The sequence below is a fragment of the Lissotriton vulgaris genome, chromosome 1_1 (genome assembly GCF_964263255.1).
Source record: "Lissotriton vulgaris chromosome 1_1, aLisVul1.2, whole genome shotgun sequence".
NCBI classification, from domain to species: Eukaryota; Metazoa; Chordata; class Amphibia; order Caudata; family Salamandridae; genus Lissotriton; species Lissotriton vulgaris.
Window position 1 is genome coordinate 56,926,725 of NC_141685.1, and position 23,245 is coordinate 56,949,969.

At 44.8% G+C, this 23,245-nt stretch overlaps 1 protein-coding gene across 1 annotated transcript in view; it reads right to left on the bottom strand.

The window, feature by feature from the left end:
• Positions 1–16,544, bottom strand: part of LOC147737241 (uncharacterized) — a 98,615-nt gene extending 82,071 nt beyond the window's left edge. Inside the window, 1 exon segment of the mRNA XM_086923322.1 lies at positions 15,691–16,544. Coding sequence (XP_086779448.1) covers positions 15,691–16,544 — 854 coding nt within the window.
• Positions 16,545–23,245: the final 6,701 nt, after the last annotated feature.

A 23,245-nucleotide genomic window follows, 5' to 3' on the forward strand; every position in this document is an offset into this window, starting at 1 on the left:
CCAGTAGGTTACTAATAAACTTTATTCTGACCTCTAGGTGGTAGTATTAAAAACGGGGTGGGGAGATAGGCTGTACTAAACTTAATGTGTCCAGATGTACCTATCAACTCCTAAGTCGACATGTTTCGTGCATACCCCAAGCACTTCTTCGGGACTACACAGGGACCAGCCCTGTGTTCGCCACTCCTTAACTCTGTCACTGAGATTATTTACAAAAAGTTTTATAAACTGCAGCAAACTCTGCTAAGTGCATGCGTTTATACCTACGTATTTTGTTCCAAAAACACGTGGTTCTTTTTTTGAGACCTAACTGGGCCCCATGGAGTCGGAGCGGTATCGGTATCCTAGCAACTTTGTGCTCTGGTTACCTCCTGCATTCAGGCACCTACTCTGTCTCCCTCCGGACCGGACCACACATAGTCCATTTAAGTGCTCCTACGTAACTCCGCAAGTCGTAGCACGCCCCAGCCCGTAGAGGACTGGGATGGCCCCAATGATGAAGCATGTCACCGTGGGGCAACCCCGGTGAGTGAGGGGACACCTAAAAAAGGAATAATTTTTCCTTTTTATACATTATACACAACCCCAACAGCCAACCCAATTGAGTACTGACTGTCTTTTTTCTAGCAAGGCTCTCAGGTATCTGGAAACAGAAACCTTTTTTGTTTTTAAAAACTTAGGGCCATATGTATCAACACATTTTCCCATAGACACAGAATGGGTAAATCCCTTTGATGCATCCTGCCCATACTTCCTTCTGCCTTGGGGCCGCGCTCCAGACCTCGCGCACCCCTTCCGCCACTTCTTCACCTTGGCTCCCGCCGTCGGAGCACCTACGCTGATCGTTCCCTCCCCCCTCTGACGGGCAGGTCACTGAAGTGGGGACGGGCGTGGCCAACATCTTGGGCTGCTCGGTGGTTGGCGGGCCAGCTCCTCTGTCCCTCCCCCCCTGCCACACCCCTACAACATCCGGTGGCCTACTTTATGGCACTTCTTTCCCGGCCGCGCAGCGGACGAGCGCAGCGGGCGCGGCGAAGGCGCGCCAAAGTTGCGCCTAAGTTAAGCCCGTCTGCGCCCGTCCGCGACGGGCCGGGACCAGGGGCCACAGACCCTGCCCCCTCACAGGTATACACATCAGCGCAATTACTCTCTTGCTCTGCTGATGTGCCCCTAGACCACTCCCTCACGCAGCACCTCACTTCCTTAGGTATTTACACTTCCCATCCTAGCCGGCCCACTTCTTTGAGGCCTACCCCTTCCCTGTCCTCCCTGGATCCTATGCACTCTACCACTACACTGTCACCTTCTCACATTGCCTCTGCCTGCCTTCTCAATACTCGCTCTGCAGGCAAGCACCAACTGCAACTATTCAATCTCCTTACCTCAGATTCCCCTCATTTTCTGTTTTTAACAGAAACCTGGTTCTCAGAGGCTTCACTCCCTGATATCCTGGCCATCCTCCCCGACTCCTACTATGCCCTCCGGGCTGATCGCCCTGACGGCAGGACCGGAGGGGGTGTAGCCATGATTGGTCGGGCAAGTCTCCAAGTCCAGCTTCTCTCTCAACCTTCTATAGCTGGAGTGGATTTTTTGGTTGCCCGTTCTACTAACCTTCCCGCCCCTCTGACAGTTGTCCTTGTGTACCGCCCCCCCCCCCTGAACATGCCTTTGTTTGTGGCCTCCCTGCAGGAACTCCTCGCTAGTTTGGTAGTTAAGAACTCCTCGGTTCTCCTGCTGGGAGATTTCAATTATTGGTCTGGTGATCCCAGGGAGGACTTGGCGTCCAAGGACTTCACGGCCACCCTCCTGTGCCTTAATCTCCAGTCCCACGTCTCTGCTCCCACCCATATTCTGGGCCATACTCTGGACCAAGTCTGGTCATCTCAAGATATTGTTTCTCCCCCTAGCATCCTTCCCTGTACCTGGTCCGATCACTCTCTTATCAATTTCACTATTAATCTCGGCTCCCTTCATTCTTCCATGTCAGGGCCTGGGTGGTAAATGCAGTGCACTGCAAGCATTAACACAGAGAGTCGCAGCTCACATTCTGCTCCTTTCATTTTTCTATGTCAGAGCCTGGGTGGTAAATGCAGTGCACTGCAAGCATTAACACAGAGAGTCGCAGCTCTCATTCTTCTCTTTTCATTCTTTCATGTCAGGGCCTGGGTGGTAATTGCAGTGCACTGCAAGCATTAACACAGAGAGTCACAGCTCTCATTCTTCTCCTTTCATTCTTCCATGTCAGGGCCTGGGTGGTAAATGCTGTGCACTGCAAGCATTAACCCTGAGAGTCGCAGCTCTCATTCTGATCCTTTCACTTGTTCCTCTTCAGGGCTTGGGTGGTAAATGCAGTGCACTGCAAGCATTAACACAGAGAGTTACAGCTCTCATTCTTCTCCTTTCATTCTTCCATGTCAGGGCCTGGGTGGTAAATGCAGTGCACTGCAAGCATTAACACAGAGAGTCACAGCTCTCATTCTTCTCCTTTCATTCTTCCATGTCAGGGCCTGGGTGGTAAATGCAGTGCACTGCAAGCATTAACCCTGAGAGTCACAGCTCTCATTCTTCACCTTTCATTTTTCCATGTCAGGGCTTGGGTGGTAAATGCAGTGCACTTCAAGCATTAACCCTGAGAGTCACAGCTCACATTCTTCTCCTTTCATTCTTCCATGTCAGGGCCTGGGTGGTAAATGCAGTGCACTGCAAGCATTAACACAGAAAGTCGCAGCTCTCATTCTGATCCTTTTACTTGTTCCGCATCAGGGCTTGGGTGGTAAATGTTGTGTACTGCAAGCAATATACCCGAGAGTGACAGTTCACATTCTTCTCCTTTCATTCTTCCATGTCAGGGCCTGGGTGGTAAATGCAGTGCACTGCAAGCATTAACACAGAGAGTTACAGCTCTCATTCTGATCCTTTCACTTGTTCGCGTCAGTGCTTGGGTGGTAAATGTTGTGTACTGCAAGCAATATACCCGAGAGTGACAGTTCACATTCTTCTCCTTTCACTTTGCTTTTGGACACTGTTCTCTGGCCGCTGTCACTGAATCATTACTGTTGTAGAAAACAACCAAATACCACAATCAGCTGTGACTATTCACCAGTGTGTGCTTGTTAAATTAGTTCTTCTTGCAGGGACTCAGTCCAAGTTTTTTGAGTTTATAGGTTTTATCACTAATCCCTAAAGTTAGCTGAAAATACCCTTCTTAGTCCAAGCATTGTTTCTAGAGCTGCTTTTGCTGCGGGGATTCTGCTCATGCACAGAACTATGCGCAGGAAACCAGGACCTCAGTGTATTGTGGTGTACCGAAAAATCCACCTCAGTGCCCAGAACCCCGATCCAACTCGCAACAGTGTCTCATTCATTCTCCATACTACAGCGAAGCTACGAATGAGTAGACAACCAGAACAAGCGACTTTGGGACCTCTCAGGAATACTGGGAATCAAGAACACTCTTTCGTTTTTATTCTCATAAATGTCCACAACGTGAGCAATCAGAGACACAGTGTAGTTTAAAATGTTTATTTCAACTACGTGCTCTAAGATGCAGTATCTTTGCTAACATAAGTAAAAAGATGCATAAAATCAATACAATCAGCATTGTTACAATTCCATAAAATACAAAGAAAGGAACCATATTAAAATGATAGTGGAACCAGGTCTATAGCGCCTTGTGTACCACCCTCCCCTTGCTAGGTATTATAATAATAGAGGATCTCTAGGTTAAAACGGGGACCGCATACCTCAAAAGTCAGGTGAAGTGAATCACATCCCAGATCAGCACAGCTCTTTGTCGATTGAAAGGTTTTTTCCAAGTTCTAGTCTCATGCATGCAGTGCAATATTAAAAGCACCCGAGTTTCAGAAATGAGCAGCTGTGTTCGTGTTGTGTTTAGAGCGTGGGCCGATCAACCTGCATCAACAGCATACATTGTTATTTTAGCCTTGAACACTTCGTGCAGACTTGAGGCCGCAGTGTGAGTCCAGAGATATGAAAAACAGACCGTTCTCATGTGAACGAAAATCAAGCTGTTTGTCTTTATAAAAACAGAGACATGTAGTGTCATGTGCAAAAGCAGTAAAATGGCATTTGAGCAAGTAACTCACTTATGCTAACATAGCAATGTGTGCAGGCAGAACCATATCCTCAATACACCCTCCCTTGATGGGGTCAGTGCACGAAAAGAAACATAATAAGAATGCAGAGTTAAAGTTCATCCGAGAAAGAAATGAGTTCATTCTTGTCAAAGAAATGAAATGAAAAGAATGTCTATTAAAATAGAAAAAAAATGCAAGTGAGAGAAAGAAAAATAACACCACAGGGAGAAGCAAAAAACTTGAGTGATGCATTGCATGCTTTATCGTTGCCAATCTAATCCACCAGCGTGTATGCACAGAATGTCGCAACAGCCTCCAAAAGGAAGTCATTGTTATTGTCAGCAAAGAGTCCACTATTCAGTTTAGTAACGGAAATGAACATACAGGTTCTTCAATTGCAGGAGCCTTTAGCACGATCAGAGGACAACGTGCATTTACTTCAAGATAACTTCGTTCCTGGAAGTCATGCGCAGCCGTATATATGTCCCAATTTGCCAAAAGTCTGTGTGCCGCTGCACAGACCATAATCCCGATTACAGAACAGGCCAACTCATGAGCCACTAAGGAACTCATTAGATGGTCAAAATCTGGAGCAGGAGACACCGTATTTGAGAGACAGAGTTCTAATGGCCATTCGAGTTGCCAATCCAGGCAATGGAACACGGGCTGAGTGCAAGTAAAGTATGAAAAGCAAAATGATAATCCATATACCACGCCCAATGTGCCCAATGGCAGTGCTCCATAGTCTTCAAGCTTTCGATCATGAAGCTGTGTGAGCCTGGGTCGGCTGTCTCTTGACACAGACAGTGCATTCATTTTGAAGCAAGCAAATCAACAGCAGCACACCAGCAGCCAAGGCGAGAATTAGAGGGAAGCCGCCAAAGATGCTGGAAAAAATAGAATGAAAAAATGCCAGTATCACACCAAATATAGTTTGGAATGAGGTCACACGGCTGGAGCTAACAGTTTTAAAAAAGTGGGCCAGGCCTGTAGTGGTTGAGGCATTAAAGATAGTGTGGATTAAAGCACCAAAATGAAGAGGGAGATCCGTATTTAGAAGCATGTGTACTTCTGTACACGTTTTAGTAACATGAAGGAAAAATGTTTCATGAGAAGAAGTGAGAGAGACTTCTGTTTGAGACAATAAAGCTCTTATTCTGTTCAACTTGTTGAACTCTGCTTTCAGGGTCGGAATGGAAGGCCAAATCGAGATATCAAGCCGCCCATGCGGGGGCGGGAAAAGCACATTTTTACAGCAAACTACTTGTTGGCCACAACAGCAAACCCTCAGGATCCAGGGGCGAAATGTTAAAGGAGGAATTTAAAATGAAAGATTGTAATTCATCAAGGGATCTATCAGTATGATTGTTCCAATTAGGGTAAGCATGCAGATTAGGAATTTTAGGGGTATTCATGTGTTTTGAAGTGGCCGAACTAAGACAAGTTGTTTGTGAGATCGTACTATTTAAAAACAACATGTGGCCCGGAATAAGACATGCTCGGTGTAAAGCTTCAGTGCCCTGCACTTGCCAGGGTCTAGAACCCCAAACAGATTTAGGATCTATGGTATCTTTCCATAGCTCGTAGCCACCCACTACTTACTGATCCATAAAGGATTTGGAATACAACAATTTTGAGTGAGTAAGTCTCACTTTCTAATTAGATTTGTCATTTAATTTAAAATAAAATGAGCTCGGGTTAGAGCGATCAAAGTCAGTAAAATATGTGAATTTATTCAAAAGGGTATTTGAGCTGCCTTCTAAGGGAGTAGGACAATGTTCCCATTGGGTGTAATTAACCACATTTCTAAATGTATTAGCCTTATGCAGAAAGTAATGGCCATAGTGTTGGTAACAGAACAAGTCGGAGTAGTTTGTGGAGTCTAATATAAATCCTCAGCATGAAAGGCAGCATAATAATTCAAATCAGAAAAGAGAGTTTCAATGGCTTGGACATCCCAATCATCAGAACGTATGTTTTGTTTCACAACATCCCCCATTGAAACACGAAGTACATTAGGAACATTAACCACCTCTGTGGGTCCATGAATTTGAAATTTTACAGCATCTCATACAATCCCATCTAGCACAGGCTAGGCTGTGATGTTGACAAAAGTCTGGTCTCTTTTCATGATGTGTGATGAGGAGTGTGGGGCCAAAGTTCCATCAATTAATATGATTTTTGATTGTTCAGTTATATTGTGTCCATTTACCAGACGGAAAAATACCATCACAAATCCAATCGACATGAACAAAAAATGGAGATGAGAACCAACCAGATGTAAGTCCAAGGTGGAACCAAAAAATGTCTTTTAAACCAAGTAACAAAAATAGAAAACCTCAATGGTACACTCGACGGTATAGAGTCAGAGTCAAAGGAAAAATGTGACTGGTCAGCTAGACTTGTTTACACACCAGGCAATGACAAATCCGTAGGATATGTATTCTCAGTATCTTCATGTGGATCGCCAGCTGGCGAATTTAATAATGGATTAGTGACTGTGGACATCTCTATAGCAAGGTCAGGGATGTTGGTGTCAGCAGAGGCCAAAACAGATTTTCTCAGCAGTGCTGGACAAGAGACAGCAGGAGTCATACTAAGAAGAATTGGCCACTTGTTGTAGTTTGACATTGTCAATGGAGTCGTACCTGTTTCCCTTGTGACCAGGAAGTAGTGGTAAAATGACTGTTCTTGTGCCCTGCATGCCAAGCACTAGAACGGGTGCATGATACGAGGGGCTGAACTCCTTCTTGTTCTCCACCTTCTCACAGACGAGGTCACCGACTCAGGGTAGCCAGCTAACTACCCAAATCTACCGGAATCTGTAGAGCAGCTTCAGCTCCATATGTGGAAGGCAAGTGTTCCTTTGCAATACTGTCTCGAGTCTCTTGTAGGTTCTATAACACAGCAGAATGATTATCTACGTCAAAGGGTACGGCTGTCGCCGCCATGTCTAGACCATCAAGGTCCGGGACAAACATTTTTATGCCAAAGAGTATTGCGTACGGAGTCTGCCCACCCAGAGATCTTCTAGGAAGATTATTTAGGGCATGTAGTACCTAAAACCATAGCTGTCAAAGATTGCTTTAAGTCACGGTTCGATCGCTCGCCAACAGAATTGCCCTCAGGCCGGTATGGAGACAAAAATTTCACCTGCACCCCCAAAGACCCCATGGCTTCCTTGTATACCTTAGAGGTGAACGCTGGACCTGATCAGAATGGAAGGTGCCACATGCAAAAATTCCCACAAAGACATGCAAATCTCTGATGACAGTTCGAGCATCAGCACTCCTTTGTGGCCAAATGCAGAGAAAACGTGTGCATGAATCCACTGCAACTAAGATATACTTGTATGCAGTATCAGCAGAAAAAGGTCAGCAGTGCTCTAAATAAACACAGCCAAGTGGTCTATTAGATATGTACAGCTGAGTTTGTGGCGGCCGTGCAGCAGTTGAAGGTTTAATCTGCTGACATACATAACAAGAATGGACATATTCACAAGTTTATTTATACAATCCACGCCACCAGTAACGCTGCTGTAAGATAGAGACATACGCTGAAACGCCGGCATCAGCCGAGGCTATGCCTTCGTGAGCGACTGTTATCAAGGGTAGCCTGCGGTCCGCGCTGGGAATCAGCCTGTCACCAACGTTGTTAATTCTCACATAGGGAACTTTATCAGGACCTAAATGATAAGAGTATTTAGAGGGGAAACCCTTAGGGTAATTATCAACAATCTCTGTAGCAGCTATAGCTGCCAAGATGTCATCATCATTCTTACTGTTGGACCTTGTAACTGCTGCTACTACATATGTTGCGACTGCGGTCTTTGCTGCTTCACCAGCAAGACTTTTGCCAACAGCGTGTACTCCTACACGCTGGTGACCAAGAGTATGAATTACATTTACGAGAGGCAGACGTTCTTTATTTCTGCGACTCAAACCCTTACCACATGTGCTTAATTGTGCCACCTTTGGAATCACGATAGTCATTCTGAGTCCAAAATAATACATTTTTATTGAAGGACTGAAAACAGTAATAAGAGTCACCCACAATTAAAGTAGTCACACGAGGGTCAGCAAACTTCAATGCAAACACTAGAACACAGTTTGAGAAAGGTATGTCAGGGCAAGCTTTGTTTTTTATAGTCTATTATGGAAAAATTCCAATCACACGATGGTTAATTTTTTTGTTTAAATAAAGGTGTTACTATATTCGTGATAGTACGTAGGAGAACAGCCAACACTTGTTTCACCCCTTACATGGCCATCCGGCCTGGCGCTTCCTCAGGGCGTTATGAATCAGGTTGAAGAAGTATATCTGGTCGTTCTTTTCTGTGGATAAATAGGGATTCCGTGATTTTGGTGTAATGCCAATACGAGTCGTCTCGTGCGATTGGAATTTTTCCATAATAGACTATAAAATACAAAGCTTGCCCTAAAACACGTTTCTCAAATTTTGCTATAATAGGGGGTTAGGGCTTTCCCCATGCCGAGGTTAAGCTTGAAAAAAAAGAGGGACCATTGCTCAATAAATGGCTAGTAAGGGATTGGAACCTTTTACCCCTCATTCTCACTAACCCAAGCACTAGAGCACATAGCTCTGCCAACTGGGCAGTACAGTCACCTAATGTCTGCGTGTGCACAACATCAGACTTGAATTCTCCATTCACCATGGTACCAGCCACGATTGCGCAGGCCACTGAATAAAAATGCTTAGATCCTATCGCTGGTTGCGCCGAACCGTCAGTGTTAATAATTCAATGGTAATCCTCAAGCGTGCGCATGAACAGAGGAGCAGGATGAACAAACTCATACTGTAAGAACTCCTCAGTTTGCAATGAGGGGTCAAAGATAAATGTGACATTCGGAGATGTCAATGAAGTTGTCCATTGTATCCAATTAGGATATAAAACTTTAGAATTTGGTACACTGGCTTTCATCACTGCTTCAAACGCAGTATAAGGTGTAACAACCAACATATGTTTTCCTTGTGACTGCGCTCTCTCTTTTAGAAACGCCATCTGTACAGCTGTCAAGACTTTCTCGAAAGAAGAAAATCGCTTTTCCGCTGAAGTGTACAAGTGTGACTAGTAAGCGATAGGCACTGTGGCTCCTTCATTAAAAATCAAATACATGAAACCGACGGCACCAGGCAAAATTCTTATTACCAGGTTAGTGTGGTTATCATGAGTCAATAAGTACTTTGATTCAATAAGATCAGACTGCAAAAATTGCATAATAGCTGAATGTTCAGGCAGCCAGCATGTAGAGGTTTGATACCCTGGGCATAATCGGGAATATAAGTACGCCCGAAATTCAAAAATCCCGGCAAGGATTGTAGTTTTTTCAGAGTTGTAGGAGACCATAAACATGCGCGTTTCTCCTGGAAGTGAGGTGCAAGACCTATACCTTCATTGTTGAGCCCAGGACCAACACTGTGAACTCCGCAATGTCTGACTTTGCAAAGATAGATTCATAACCGAAGTCCGCAAACATAATTATGATGCGGTCAATGTGACACAGATGCGGCCATAATTCGTCGTCCATTAGATAAGTATCATCAATGTACGAGTACGCAATACGATCAATGCCATCTAAGAAAGAGACGACACGTGCGGCAAAAACACCTGGGCTGTTTTTATAACCCATGGCCAATCTTTTAAATTGTTTTTATTTGCCACCACAAGTGAACGCTGTCCATTGACTACTAACGGAGGACAGGTTATGACTGAAAAAGCCATTTGAAATGTCTCAGGTTATCTTAAATCTTTTTCGTATCAGACTGTTAACGAGAGCTGAACTGTGGGTGTTCTGTACCGCACATGTACGACAATGTGAATTTTAAAACACAAGAATATGTCTACACCCAATTAATTTCCAAAAACTTATTTCAGATCATAGGAGAAACACAAACTTATTGTCTATTTCGAAAAAAAAAATTCATTCTACTTTTGAAAGTTTCGCAAAAAAGGAAAAAACTGTACATTCAATACATTTAAATTCCAACATCTAATTATTTACAAACAAAATATTTACAATTCATATACCCAATTATCATACATTCCACAAAAAATTCACTATACAAACACAAACAATTGAAATTTTCAAAAAAGTTAATCTGAATTAATAAAGAATGAAAAGACAAAGTCAAAATGAAGGAGCACGTCCTAAAATAAGGATGACTTTTACAACCAGCCAGAGCTAGTTCAAATGCTTAGTGATATTGATTGCTCCCTCAGATGTGCCGACGCGTTTCTAGTCCGAGGAAACCAGTTCCCCAGACTGTCAACAGGGCTTTGTCACTTTTCTGTGTAAAATGCAGAAAAACAATACAATTTTAATTATCTAGCGTGAAGCCTCTATTCTTCCTGGTATTGCACTAAACAATCTAAAATATGTACCTGGATGTTGGAATTTAAATGTATTGAATGTACAGATTTCTCCTTTTTTACGAAACTTTCAAAAGAAGAATGATTTTTTTTCTCCAAAATAGACATGTATAAATAAGTATACCGGGTCAAATGCAATACGTTTGTGTTTCTCCTATGATCTGAAATAAGTTTTTGGAAAATAATTGGGTGTAGACATATTCTTGTGTTTTCTAGTTTATTACGATCCAGTCTACCCCATACCCTACATGGACCGAACTCCTTTGTTTCACAAAGATAATCCAAAACCAGGCAGTACGACCCATCAGGTTTGGTAACAGTGAAATGAGGATTACTCATGGGTGACACACATGTCTCAATCGCACCTTGATACTCTAATTGTTCAAGGATTTCCGCAACCGGGGCTTTAACAAATCGGCGCATGGGATATCGGGGTGGTGGCTGTGGCATATACCGCAATGGAATCTTGTGTCTGGGAGAAAGTTTATCCCACCCGACTTGAGTATGGCACAACGCAGGTGCAAGCACCAGAGCACACTCTTCTGCAAAGTTCTGCGGACTGCTCCTTGGGCACGGTGTGCTGAATGCTGGGGAGGGTGACCTCCTCCCCTCTTGGAGCGGCCAAAATGAAAAGCGGGGGCCAGTCTGACTCAGCTAACAGAATGTCATATGTAGAGGTCAGATGTTCCCCAAAAATCCCTTTTATTACACGTTGGATGTCACCTTCTATTAAAAGAACTATATCATATAGTCTGTCAGGGGGAGCCACCCTACTGTCAGCAGTTTCCATTGTGATAAAAGTGTCAGTTGCTTTCTTGCCGCACTATTGTAACCTACATGAAGGAATGAAAGAAGTAGCCGAGTGGATGAAGCACAGCCGACTAAAACTGAACTCAGACAAAACAGAAGTCCTTATCCTAGGTACCTCCCCCTCCGCCTGGGATGACTCTTGGTGGCCAGAGGCCCTTGGAAAAGCACCCATCCCGACGGACCACGCACGGAACCTGGGCGTCATCCTGGATTCTTCACTCTCCATGTACAGACAAGTCAACGCCGTTTCATCATCCTGCTTCAATATTCTTCGCATGCTCAAAAAAACATTTCGCTGGATCCCCACCGAAACTAGAAAAACTGTCACCCACGCTCTGGTCACGAGCCGCCTGGACTACGGAAACACCCTATACGCCGGTACCACCGCAAAACTCCAGAAAAAACTCCAACGCATTCAGAACGCTTCAGCCAGACTCATACTAGACATCCCGCGTAAAGACCACATCTCTGGTCACCTGAAAAACCTCCACTGGCTCCCCGTCAATAAAAGGATTACTTTCCGCCTCCTAACCCACGCTCACAAAGCACTCTACGAACTTGGACCCGATTGCCTTAACACACGACTCTCCTTCTACACCCCCTCCCACCAGCTACAATCCTCCAACCAAGCCCTTGCTACTGTACCTCGCATCAACAAAACCACCATGGGAGGTAGATCCTTCTCCTACCTGGCAGCTAAAACCTGGAACTCACTTCCCACTCACATTCGCCTCACTCAGAACCACCTAGCATTCAGAAAGCAACTTAAAACTTGGATATTCGACAAGTAATTCCCCCACCCTTCTTCAAGCGCCTTGAGACCCTCTGGGTATGTAGTGCGCTATATAAATCATTTGACTTGACTTGACTTGACTTGGCTACGCTGTCGAGCAGTGTTAATGCCCATGTCAGGATCCGAAGCTGTGTTCTCACTATCCGTTGCATACCTTACAGTTATTGCAGCAACTTTCTTTTTCTGAAAATGAGGGCGTTAACGTGGCAAGTCTTCCTGCTTGCCTTTACCATCAGACGGGCGGGGCTGCTCACGTCCTTGTGGGGCACCCGACCCCTACCGTGTTCTCCTCCACAAGCTTGCGCGCAATGTTTCCTGTGAAGAACGAGGAGAACGTTGCTCAGGAACCTGAAATCTATCAGGACACCTAATTCTTGCGTGGTCGCGCAAATCATAAATGCGCTCAGTAGACGCTGGTATCGGCGACGCCGGACGCGACCCCTGTTTCTATTGCTGCTTCCCCTGATTTTTATTCTTCCAATTCTGTTTTGGAAAATTTGGATGGTCGTCTTTAGTAGACTTTGCCATCTGAGTCTGCGGTTGAGTTGCTGTTTTAGCAAAAGGCTAAACACCCAAACTATTGCAGCCAATGGTCTTATAAGCCTCCGCAATAATTCACGGTAACGCTCGGGGTTTGTCGACGTCTTGGACAAGGCGCAAAGCATTCAACACCTGAAAGTTAACCGCATCTTCCTTTACATTACAAAAGATGAGATCAGTAACTACGTCAAACACTCCAATGAGCCTCATTCTCAACTCGACAGCCGCCGCCTCACTGTGCTCATCCGGAACATGCTTGATCACAGAGGGCAAGACATTCATAGACGGCGTGCAGAAACACTTCGCATATTCTGCTGCAAATACTTTACCCCAAATCTCACAATCTGTTACCTCTGGCAATAAGTCTTTCTGTAAACTAATTGTGAGAATAATGTGTTTTTCCACAGGAGTGGTATTAGGAAACACTGCTTCAAGTTGGTCAAATTTCTCAGCAAGCAAATAAGGCATATCGTACTTAGTTTGAGGGTGCTTGCCCATTACCGAATTAACCGAATTAACCATGACTGGACTAATCTACATCCCGGCCAGTCCAACTTGTTCCGCTGCAAGAAACATATTGAACTAAGCCCTATGTACCCCAACAAAAGAGGTATAAAGTTGACACAAGTCGTCAATCAGGGCATTGAGATAACGTGGATATGGTGTGAACCCGGCTAAGACTGGTCAAGTGGCCCCAGGAATTGACAAGGGACCTAACCGAACCGGAGTTACGGTGTGGGGGAGGGTGCCATTAAACCAAACACGATGCTACCATGCCGAAATTGGAATCTCTTGTGTCCTATATGGAGTATAGTTCACAGGAATCGCAGAGTGAGTGTATGTATGAATCCTATCCTCACCCGCATTTATTGCAGGAAACGTGACCCAAGAGTAGAAAAGCTCAAAGGGGAACGCAGAATCAGCACTCACCACAAAGATAACAGACATACCATCGTCTGGTACTCCAAACTGCGTCAGATGACGCCGGAGCGCTGCTCAACTATGCTGAGCTATGTCAATATCACCCATGAGGACATAGAGAAGAAAAACAATTTATATAAATTGCAGTACAACAAAGGGTAGTAATTCAAAATGTGAACCTTTTTATAAATCTCATGCTTGAATTAACCTATAACACATTTGTGTAGGTAGGTTCATCCGTCACGCCTCTTAACCGGAAAAGGTGTTGAGGGTATTGTGGACAGATACGAGCACTAATCAAGACTTTGGGCGCCATGTTGCAGGAATTCTGCTCATGCACAGAACTATGCGCAGGAAACCAGGACCTCAGTGTATTGTGGTGTAAATCCACCTCAGTGCCCAGAACCCCTATCCGACTAGCAACAGTGTCTCATTCATTCTCCTTACTACAGCGAAGCTACCAATGAACAAGCAACTTTGGGACCTCTCAGAAATAGTGGGAATCAAGAACACTCTTTTGTTTTTATTCTCATAAATGTCCACAACGTGAGCAATCAGAGACACTGTATAGTTTAAAATGTTTATTTTAACTACGTGCTCTAAGATGCAGTATCTTTGCTAACATAGGTAAAAAGATGCATAAAATCAATACAATCAACATTGTTACAATTCCATAAAATACAAAGGGAGAAATCATATCATAATGATAGTGGAACCAGATCTATTGTGCCTTGTGTACCACCCTCCCCTTGCTAGGAGCTAGGTATTATAATAATAGAAGATCTCTAAGATAAAACCGGGAACCCCATACCTTCAATGTCAGGTGAAGTGAATCACATCCCAGATCAGCACAGCTCTTTGTCGATTGAAAGGTTTTTTCCAAGTGCTAGACTCATGCATGCAGTGCAATATTAAAAGCACCTGAGGTTCAGAAATGAGCAGCTGTGTTTGTAGTGTGTCTAGAGCGTGGGCCGATCAACCTGCATCAACAGCACACATTGTTATTTTAACCTTGAACACTTTGTGCAGACTTGAGGTCGCAGTGTGAGTCTAGAGATATGAAAAACAGACCATTCTCATGTGAAGGAAAAGCAAGCAGTTTATCTTTATAAAAACAGAGACATGTAGTGACATGTGCAAAAGCAGCAATATGGCGTTCTCGCAACTAACTCACTTATGCTAATATAGCAATGTGTGCAGGCAGAATCATATTCATCCCTACACTTTTACAGGTAGCATGAACAGGAACACTTGGATGTTTTTCTTTGTAACTCTTCATCGCCAAATACAAACCACCAGTGTTTCTTTTCTTTTATTCCAAATTGAGCTAGTCTCCCAGTGGATTTCCTGTTAAATCACGTTGTTTTTTCTATGTGTACCGAAGTGAACAATCACTGGGAACAGACACTTTCAATATTCTACAAATCTTTGGTTTTCTTCATTTCTTCTAGTCGAGTCTTCATTCATCTGGTATTTGAATAACCCACATAATTATATACTTGTTCCTGTAATTCCTTCATCTCACAATAACTGCACTGTTCTGCTCTTGTCTATGTCCTCAGATAGGTCAATATTATTGTTATTGTTCTTAAGTTCTTTTTGAATTCACTGTATCACTAGGATTATTTCTAAGTGAGTTAAATGAAGGCGTGTGTTCGCTGAGGCTATGTAGGATCAGAAATTGACAAAAGCTCGTCACACTTTTAGTGCAATTGTAAGGTTTACCCCAGGTGTGTTCGCAATTGGCAAAATCACTTCTGACATTCATTGCAATGCTCATTTTTACTCTGTGTGTGTTAGTTGATGTATCCGTAGGTTTAATAACTGACAGAAGATATTCACACATTCACTGCACCTCAAAGGTTTTTTCTCTGTGTGCATTAACTGATGAATCCTTAATGCAAAAGATTTCCTACAGGTACTTCTACACTCACTACAGTTGTACGGTATTTACAGAGTGTGTGCAAGCTGATGTCTACATAGGCTTGATAATTGACTACATTTCTTCACACATTCATTGCACTTGAAGGCTTTTCTTCTGCGTTTGTTTGCTGATGCCTGTTTAGGATTGATAATGGACTTCAGCTTTTCAAGAATTCATGGCATTTAAAAGATTTGTTTTCCCTTTGTGAGCTCGCTGATGATTTCTTAATGCTGAAGAGTAAGTAAAACTACTGCCACATTCACTGCAATGGTAGGGTTTTTCCCCAGTGTGTATTCGCTGATGTCTCTGGAGGTTTGATTGTACCCTAAAACTACTTCCACATTCACTGCAATTGTATGGTTTTTTCTCAGTGTGTATTCGCTGATGTCTCTGGAGGTTTTTTAACTGACTGAAGCTCTTTATGCATTCACTGCACTGGTACAGTTTTTCTCCTGTGTGTGTTTTCTGATGTGTGTGGAGGTGTGATAGTACTCTAAAACTACTTCCACATTCACTGCAATTGTATGGTTTTTCCCCAGTGTGTATTCGCTGATGTCTCTGGAGGGCTGTTAACTGACTGAAGTTCTTTACACATTCACTGCACTGGTATGGTTTTTCCCCTGTGTGCATTCTCTGATGTCTATGGAGGTTTGATAATTGATTGAAGCTCTTTACACATTCCTTGCAATAGTATGGTTTTTCCCCTGTGTGGGTTCGCTGATGTTTTTGGAGTTCTTGTAACCGACAGAAGCTCTTTACACATTCACTGCAATGGTATGGTTTTTCCCCTGTGTGTATTCTCTGATGTGTGTGGAGGTTTGAAATTTGACTGAAACTCTTCACACATTCACTGCAATGGTATGGTTTTTCCCCTGTGTGCATTCTCTGATGTCTATGGAGGTTTGATAATTGACTGAAGCTCTTTATACATTCATTGCAATGGTATGGTTTTTCCCCTGTTTGTATTCGCTGATGCTCTTTTATGGTTTCTAATTGGCTAAAGTTCTTGACATATTCAGTGGAAATGCACGATTTTTCTCCTGACCGTGTTTCCTGAAGGGTCAGCATAGTTAACAAACCACTTGCGTTATTTTCACATTCCCTGTATGTGTGTGATATTGTGGACGCTTGATTTCCGATTTAACAATAAAATACAAGACTCACTAAATACCTGTCACATTCATAATATCAGTAAGGCTTCCTTGTGGGTGATTGAATCTTTAGATTGGATAATGGCTTCACATGCTTGCGGGTAAAGCTTAATCTTCGTTCCGGTAAGTGCAACTTGGGACAATACACTCTGTACTTTAGAGAGCAGAACTCCCCTTTCCTTTAGCCTTCAGTTGTTAGGCTCCACTTCATTGTGCTTTTCCCTGGTGCCTGTGGTTTGGCTAGAAAGAGTTAACAATACACCTAGAGCACTGAATGCTGGTCTGGTGCCAGTTTAGATAGCGAAGCACTGCTCTAGCCATATCATGATGATGAAGCGACTTGTAATGTGTACAGCTACTCCAAAGAGTGTCCCGGGGCCAAGCACAGGTCAGAAAAGAAAGTAAATCAGTTTGGTTCAAACATGGACAAAAAGCCAAGTCTCCAACCTTTTTTTAAACATTATCATGTTGCGAACAGCTCAAAGCTGAAGAGGGAGTTTGTTCCAAGCTGTGGATCCCAGATAGACACGAGACCTTCCTCCAACTCTCATACCGGCCTCATGATCAAAGCTGGTGTTGGACGCTTGTTTATACAGCAGGTGGTTTGTCAGTTTTGTTGTCTTGGTTTTGTTGAGGTCATTTCTTCGTCTCGGGGTGTTGAGGTGCAGATCTCAGACTCGTACACTCACTGAATTGCCTTTGACTGCTTCTTCCTGGATCTGTCCTCTGCCTCTGATTGCACTGATGTTTTTAGAGCTCCTTATTTTTGACAATTTGTGCAGGTTTGATGTGTTATCTTCATTATTGGCTTATTTTCTGTTGGATGTAAAGAAATGCAATATTACTAAATTCAAATGTAATAGAATGTGAATACACAATATTTAACCAGCTGTAGAAGACATCTCTTCTCTGCCATATTTGAAATTTAGTAAGGAACATTTTACCATACATAGATATTTCATTAAAACTGCGGTTGAACATGTCACATCTTATTTACTTCTGAAGAGGCAGTGATTCCTGGTGGTCTGACCGTCGTATTATGAGTGTGGTGGTGGGACCCCCACGAGGCCGCCACCCCGCCAGGATCAAGGATCCCGCTGTGGAGGCGGTCTGCAAACACCCGGAATATGTTTGCAGTGCCGATGCCGACATCTCCGAGCATATTACGGTCTGCATATCCACCGTCCTTTTCCCTGGCGGGGACCCCGCCATGAAAAGGATAAAGGACATGCAGGTAAGGGGGCCCTCACAGGGCCCCGGCCGAATCTGCTCCTGGGGTTGCATGCGGGGGGCACGTGTTGCGCCACCCCATGGAATTGCGCCCTTGTTCCTGCACAGTGCAGCATGCATGACATGGCGCAGGAACGTGCTGCAGGCTCTCTTAAGGTGGTGGTATGCTGTTTAGGTTCTCAAATGAGCCTAATACAGCCGCCGCAAGACCGCTGCTGCACCGCCCACCCACCCTGGATTTAGGTCATAATCCGGCGGCGGGCTCTCAATGGGCGTGTCAGTCTGCCTGGTACCTCCGCTTTGGTAGTCCCTTTGGAAGACCACCACACTCGTAATAAGCCCCTAAGTCACCTTCAACACATTTTACAGCCCTCCTGGCTCAAGCATTTCTGGATCCTTCTAACCTGGAAGGCTGGAGCATTATCCTGAGTTGAGGTGGATTTTCTATCAGCGTAATATATATCCATCTCCCTTGAACTAGTGCCTGATTCTGAACTGAATGACAACTTACAAAAGTAAGACTTTAGTTCTTCCTAAAGTAGGTAAAGTTAAGATCCTGTTGTATTTCAATCAGCAGCTCCTTCCAGGGTTTTTTGTAAAATAGAATGAGGGGTTATTCTAATGGCCCGACTTTATGTTGCGCACACAGATTTGGCAAACAAACATTAAATCATGTCATTTATTATTCAACGATATCAGTCATTTATTCCTTATAGAGAATCCATCACAACCAATAATTTAACTGAAATATCAAGCATCCAACAGATGTGTGCATATTAATAATTGTTTCTGTTTTTCAACATTTACAAGATATTTGACTTATTGTTGTCTGTCTGAAGGCCAGGATGCTACTTTGTGACTCAACAGGGCTTTGGTAGTGCGGGAGGAGGTGTCTGATGTCCACAAGTGTCATTTCTCCCATCCCATATTTCTTTTATCCAGGTTTACCTCATTCCATGTCCTTCAGCTCCCTCATCCCCTCGGTCTGTGTACTCACTCTACAGGGTTCATTGTTAGCTGTGGCAGGGGACACACGTGAAGAATGCACACAGCAGATGCAAATAATGGCCTGATAGAGAAGAGGCCGTGGTTGGCAGTACGGAGCTTACAAGCTTCATTTCAGAAGCTCACCTGGGAGGTACTAACTGAGGAGGTGCACAGGAAGGGGCCTATTAGATATAAACAGAGAGAGTGCACAGGTGGGTGCTTGTGAGGTATAAACAGATGAGGTGCACATATAGGCACCTATGAGGTACAAACAGAGCAGGGTCACAGGTAGGTGCTAATGAGGTATAAACAGATGAAGTAAAGAGGTAGGTGCTTCAGTGCCTCTGGGACTATATCTGCTTCTAGGCCCTCTTCCTATAATGCTGGCTCTCGCTCCTTCTACAACACTTGCTGCAGACATAGGGCCTAATTTAGAGTTTATCGGACAGGTTATTGCCTCAAACATGACAGATCCCGTCTGCTTTATTACAACTGACACAGGATATAATGCACTTTTAATAGGGTGGACGGGACACCTGCCACATTTATGACGGAATAAACCATCCGCCTAAATATAAATCGGGCCATTGGCGGACATTGTGTCCAGTGTCTTCTCAGTGTTGGAAAGCATCCATTTTATTAACGTCACCACTGCTGTGGCTTGCAGTCATAAGGCCATTATGAATGGTCTAAGTTGTGTGCCAAAATGCCTGTGAATAGTTTAGCAAGAATGTTTAGGAGGGAGATGGGCCTGTATAATGTGCAGGACTAGGGGGTTTTCCAGGGCCTGTGAATAAGCGTTATTACTGTTTCTCTCTTGGTGTCAGTGGGCTTGTCTGTGTCCCAAGATGAGTTCTTTACAGCTTATCTTATGTATGCACAAATAGTTGTAGTTTTTAGGGCTAAGCAACTCTTTCAACAATGATAGAAAACAAAACTAGTCAGATGATCGCTGCCAGGTGTACATGTTTTGCATGTGTAGAATCACATACTTCGCATTGCCAGTTTGTGAATGAACCCTAACTTGTGAGTAAGTGAGCATTCACAGACGCCAATCTGACTCTTTATGACACTGGAAACAGTTAGAGTTTCACTTCAACAAAATGCGGGAGTAACTCTCCATCCAGGGTAGGAAGAGAAATGGATCACCCTCTAAAGGTGGTGGCGAGTAGTGCTATATGGTACATAGCACCATTTATCCGGACACAACTGGGGAAATGGTACAATGCACTGGGAAAATGGCATGTGATGACAATGTGACATGACATTTCCACTAAACCTGCTTTTACACTTTTTTTGAGCTGTCTGTGTTCAGTTTATCAAGGCCCAGGGTTTAGTTTCAAGTCAAGAGATAGTGCAGGATTAGACTAATTATAATGTCATAGATACCAACAAATGCCTTTAACACGTATGCCTTTACCCTGCAATGCCTTACACACGTATGCCTTACACACGTATGCCTTTACCACGTAACACCTTTACCATGCATATGCCTTGCCCATGCATAATGAAGGATTTACAAAAATGGCCCTGCCAGTAAAGGGTGGGTGCCCATGAGCCCATCCAGGGCACCCACATGATCAATGTTGAGGGCCCCCAGAGACCCCATGACGGCAGCAGGAGCCAGTATTGTTCCTACCCATAGAGAGCAGCTTAAAATCCTGTGCTCTACGGGCAGAAACAATTTTTTTGATGTGTTTCTCTGCCCGCTTTATAAGCTGTGCATTGTGCTGTGCATTGTGGGGAGTGTAAGTTATAGTTAGCCCAGGTAACTATAACTGCTCAGTTTCTACGGTTTTGAGTATGTAAAATCTGAACCTAAGTAAACGTCTCTGTAACCTTTGTTTTTTTCGGTGTATTTCTAAGGTTTTTGATGCTATTTCCAACCTATAACGTCTCTGTAAACTTTGGGTTTTTTTCAGTGAAAATATCTCTCTCTTTCTCTCTCTCTCTGTCGCGTCAGGCTTTCACTACTTTTAAACTGGACTCTGCCTTTCACATTTGCGATGTGTTTCTGCACATTAAAAACGAGGATTTAACCAATCTGCTTGTGGGCTCTTCAAGTAAAGGGGCGAATTGTTGGATAGTTGTAACCGGCCGGTCCCGGCTGGTGAGGAGCCCAGCCACTGAATCGTGGTACGCGCTACTGCTAGGTAGCTTACAGCGCGAGTTGAGCAGAGAGGTCGTGGTGCAGAACATCACTGGCATCGCACATCAGTGGGAGACACTTTCCAGACCCACTTGGGATCACTCAGCATCACAGTAACTCTGGGAGCCACGCACTGGCGGAAAACGAACTCCAAGCACCAGAAGGCTCCGGGGGAGCCAACGCCCACTGGGACACGTGCTCATGGCTTAAAACATCGGCTCCAGACAGAGTTTGCTTAGCCTCTGAAGAAGTGCTCAGGCGAGCACGAAACGCGTCAGGCTTTCACTACTTTTAAACTGGACTCTGCCTTTCACATTTGCGATGTGTTTCTGCACATTAAAAACGAGGATTTAACCAATCTGCTTGTGGGCTCTTCAAGTAAAGGGGCGAATTGTTGGATAGTTGTAACTGGCCGGTCCCGGCTGGTGAGGAGCCCAGCCACTGAATCGTGGTACGCGCTACTGCTAGGTAGCTTACAGCGCGAGTTGAGCAGAGAGGTCGTGGTGCAGAACATCACTGGCATCGCACATCAGTGGGAGACACTTTCCAGACCCACTTGGGATCACTCAGCATCACAGTAACTCTGGGAGCCACGCACTGGCGGAAAACGAACTCCAAGCACCAGAAGGCTCCGGGGGAGCCAACGCCCACTGGGACACGTGCTCATGGCTTAAAACATCGGCTCCAGACAGAGTTTGCTTAGCCTCTGAAGAAGTGCTCAGGCGAGCATGAAACGCGTCAGGCTTTCACTACTTTTAAACTGGACTCTGCCTTTCACATTTGCGATGTGTTTCTGCACATTAAAAACGAGGATTTAACCAATCTGCTTGTGGGCTCTTCAAGTAAAGGGGCGAATTGTTGGATAGTTGTAACCGGCCGGTCCCGGCTGGTGAGGAGCCCAGCCACTGAATCGTGGTACGCGCTACTGCTAGGTAGCTTACAGCGCGAGTTGAGCAGAGAGGTCGTGGTGCAGAACATCACTGGCATCGCACATCAGTGGGAGACACTTTCCAGACCCACTTGGGATCACTCAGCATCACAGTAACTCTGGGAGCCACGCACTGGCGGAAAACGAACTCCAAGCACCAGAAGGCTCCGGGGGAGCCAACGCCCACTGGGACACGTGCTCATGGCTTAAAACATCGGCTCCAGACAGAGTTTGCTTAGCCTCTGAAGAAGTGCTCAGGCGAGCACGAAACGCGTCAGGCTTTCACTACTTTTAAACTGGACTCTGCCTTTCACATTTGCGATGTGTTTCTGCACATTAAAAACGAGGATTTAACCAATCTGCTTGTGGGCTCTTCAAGTAAAGGGGCGAATTGTTGGATAGTTGTAACCGGCCGGTCCCGGCTGGTGAGGAGCCCAGCCACTGAATCGTGGTACGCGCTACTGCTAGGTAGCTTACAGCGCGAGTTGAGCAGAGAGGTCGTGGTGCAGAACATCACTGGCATCGCACATCAGTGGGAGACACTTTCCAGACCCACTTGGGATCACTCAGCATCACAGTAACTCTGGGAGCCACGCACTGGCGGAAAACGAACTCCAAGCACCAGAAGGCTCCGGGGGAGCCAACGCCCACTGGGACACGTGCTCATGGCTTAAAACATCGGCTCCAGACAGAGTTTGCTTAGCCTCTGAAGAAGTGCTCAGGCGAGCACGAAACGCGTCAGGCTTTCACTACTTTTAAACTGGACTCTGCCTTTCACATTTGCGATGTGTTTCTGCACATTAAAAACGAGGATTTAACCAATCTGCTTGTGGGCTCTTCAAGTAAAGGGGCGAATTGTTGGATAGTTGTAACCGGCCGGTCCCGGCTGGTGAGGAGCCCAGCCACTGAATCGTGGTACGCGCTACTGCTAGGTAGCTTACAGCGCGAGTTGAGCAGAGAGGTCGTGGTGCAGAACATCACTGGCATCGCACATCAGTGGGAGACACTTTCCAGACCCACTTGGGATCACTCAGCATCACAGTAACTCTGGGAGCCACGCACTGGCGGAAAACGAACTCCAAGCACCAGAAGGCTCCGGGGGAGCCAACGCCCACTGGGACACGTGCTCATGGCTTAAAACATCGGCTCCAGACAGAGTTTGCTTAGCCTCTGAAGAAGTGCTCAGGCGAGCACGAAACGCGTCAGGCTTTCACTACTTTTAAACTGGACTCTGCCTTTCACATTTGCGATGTGTTTCTGCACATTAAAAACGAGGATTTAACCAATCTGCTTGTGGGCTCTTCAAGTAAAGGCGCGAATTGTT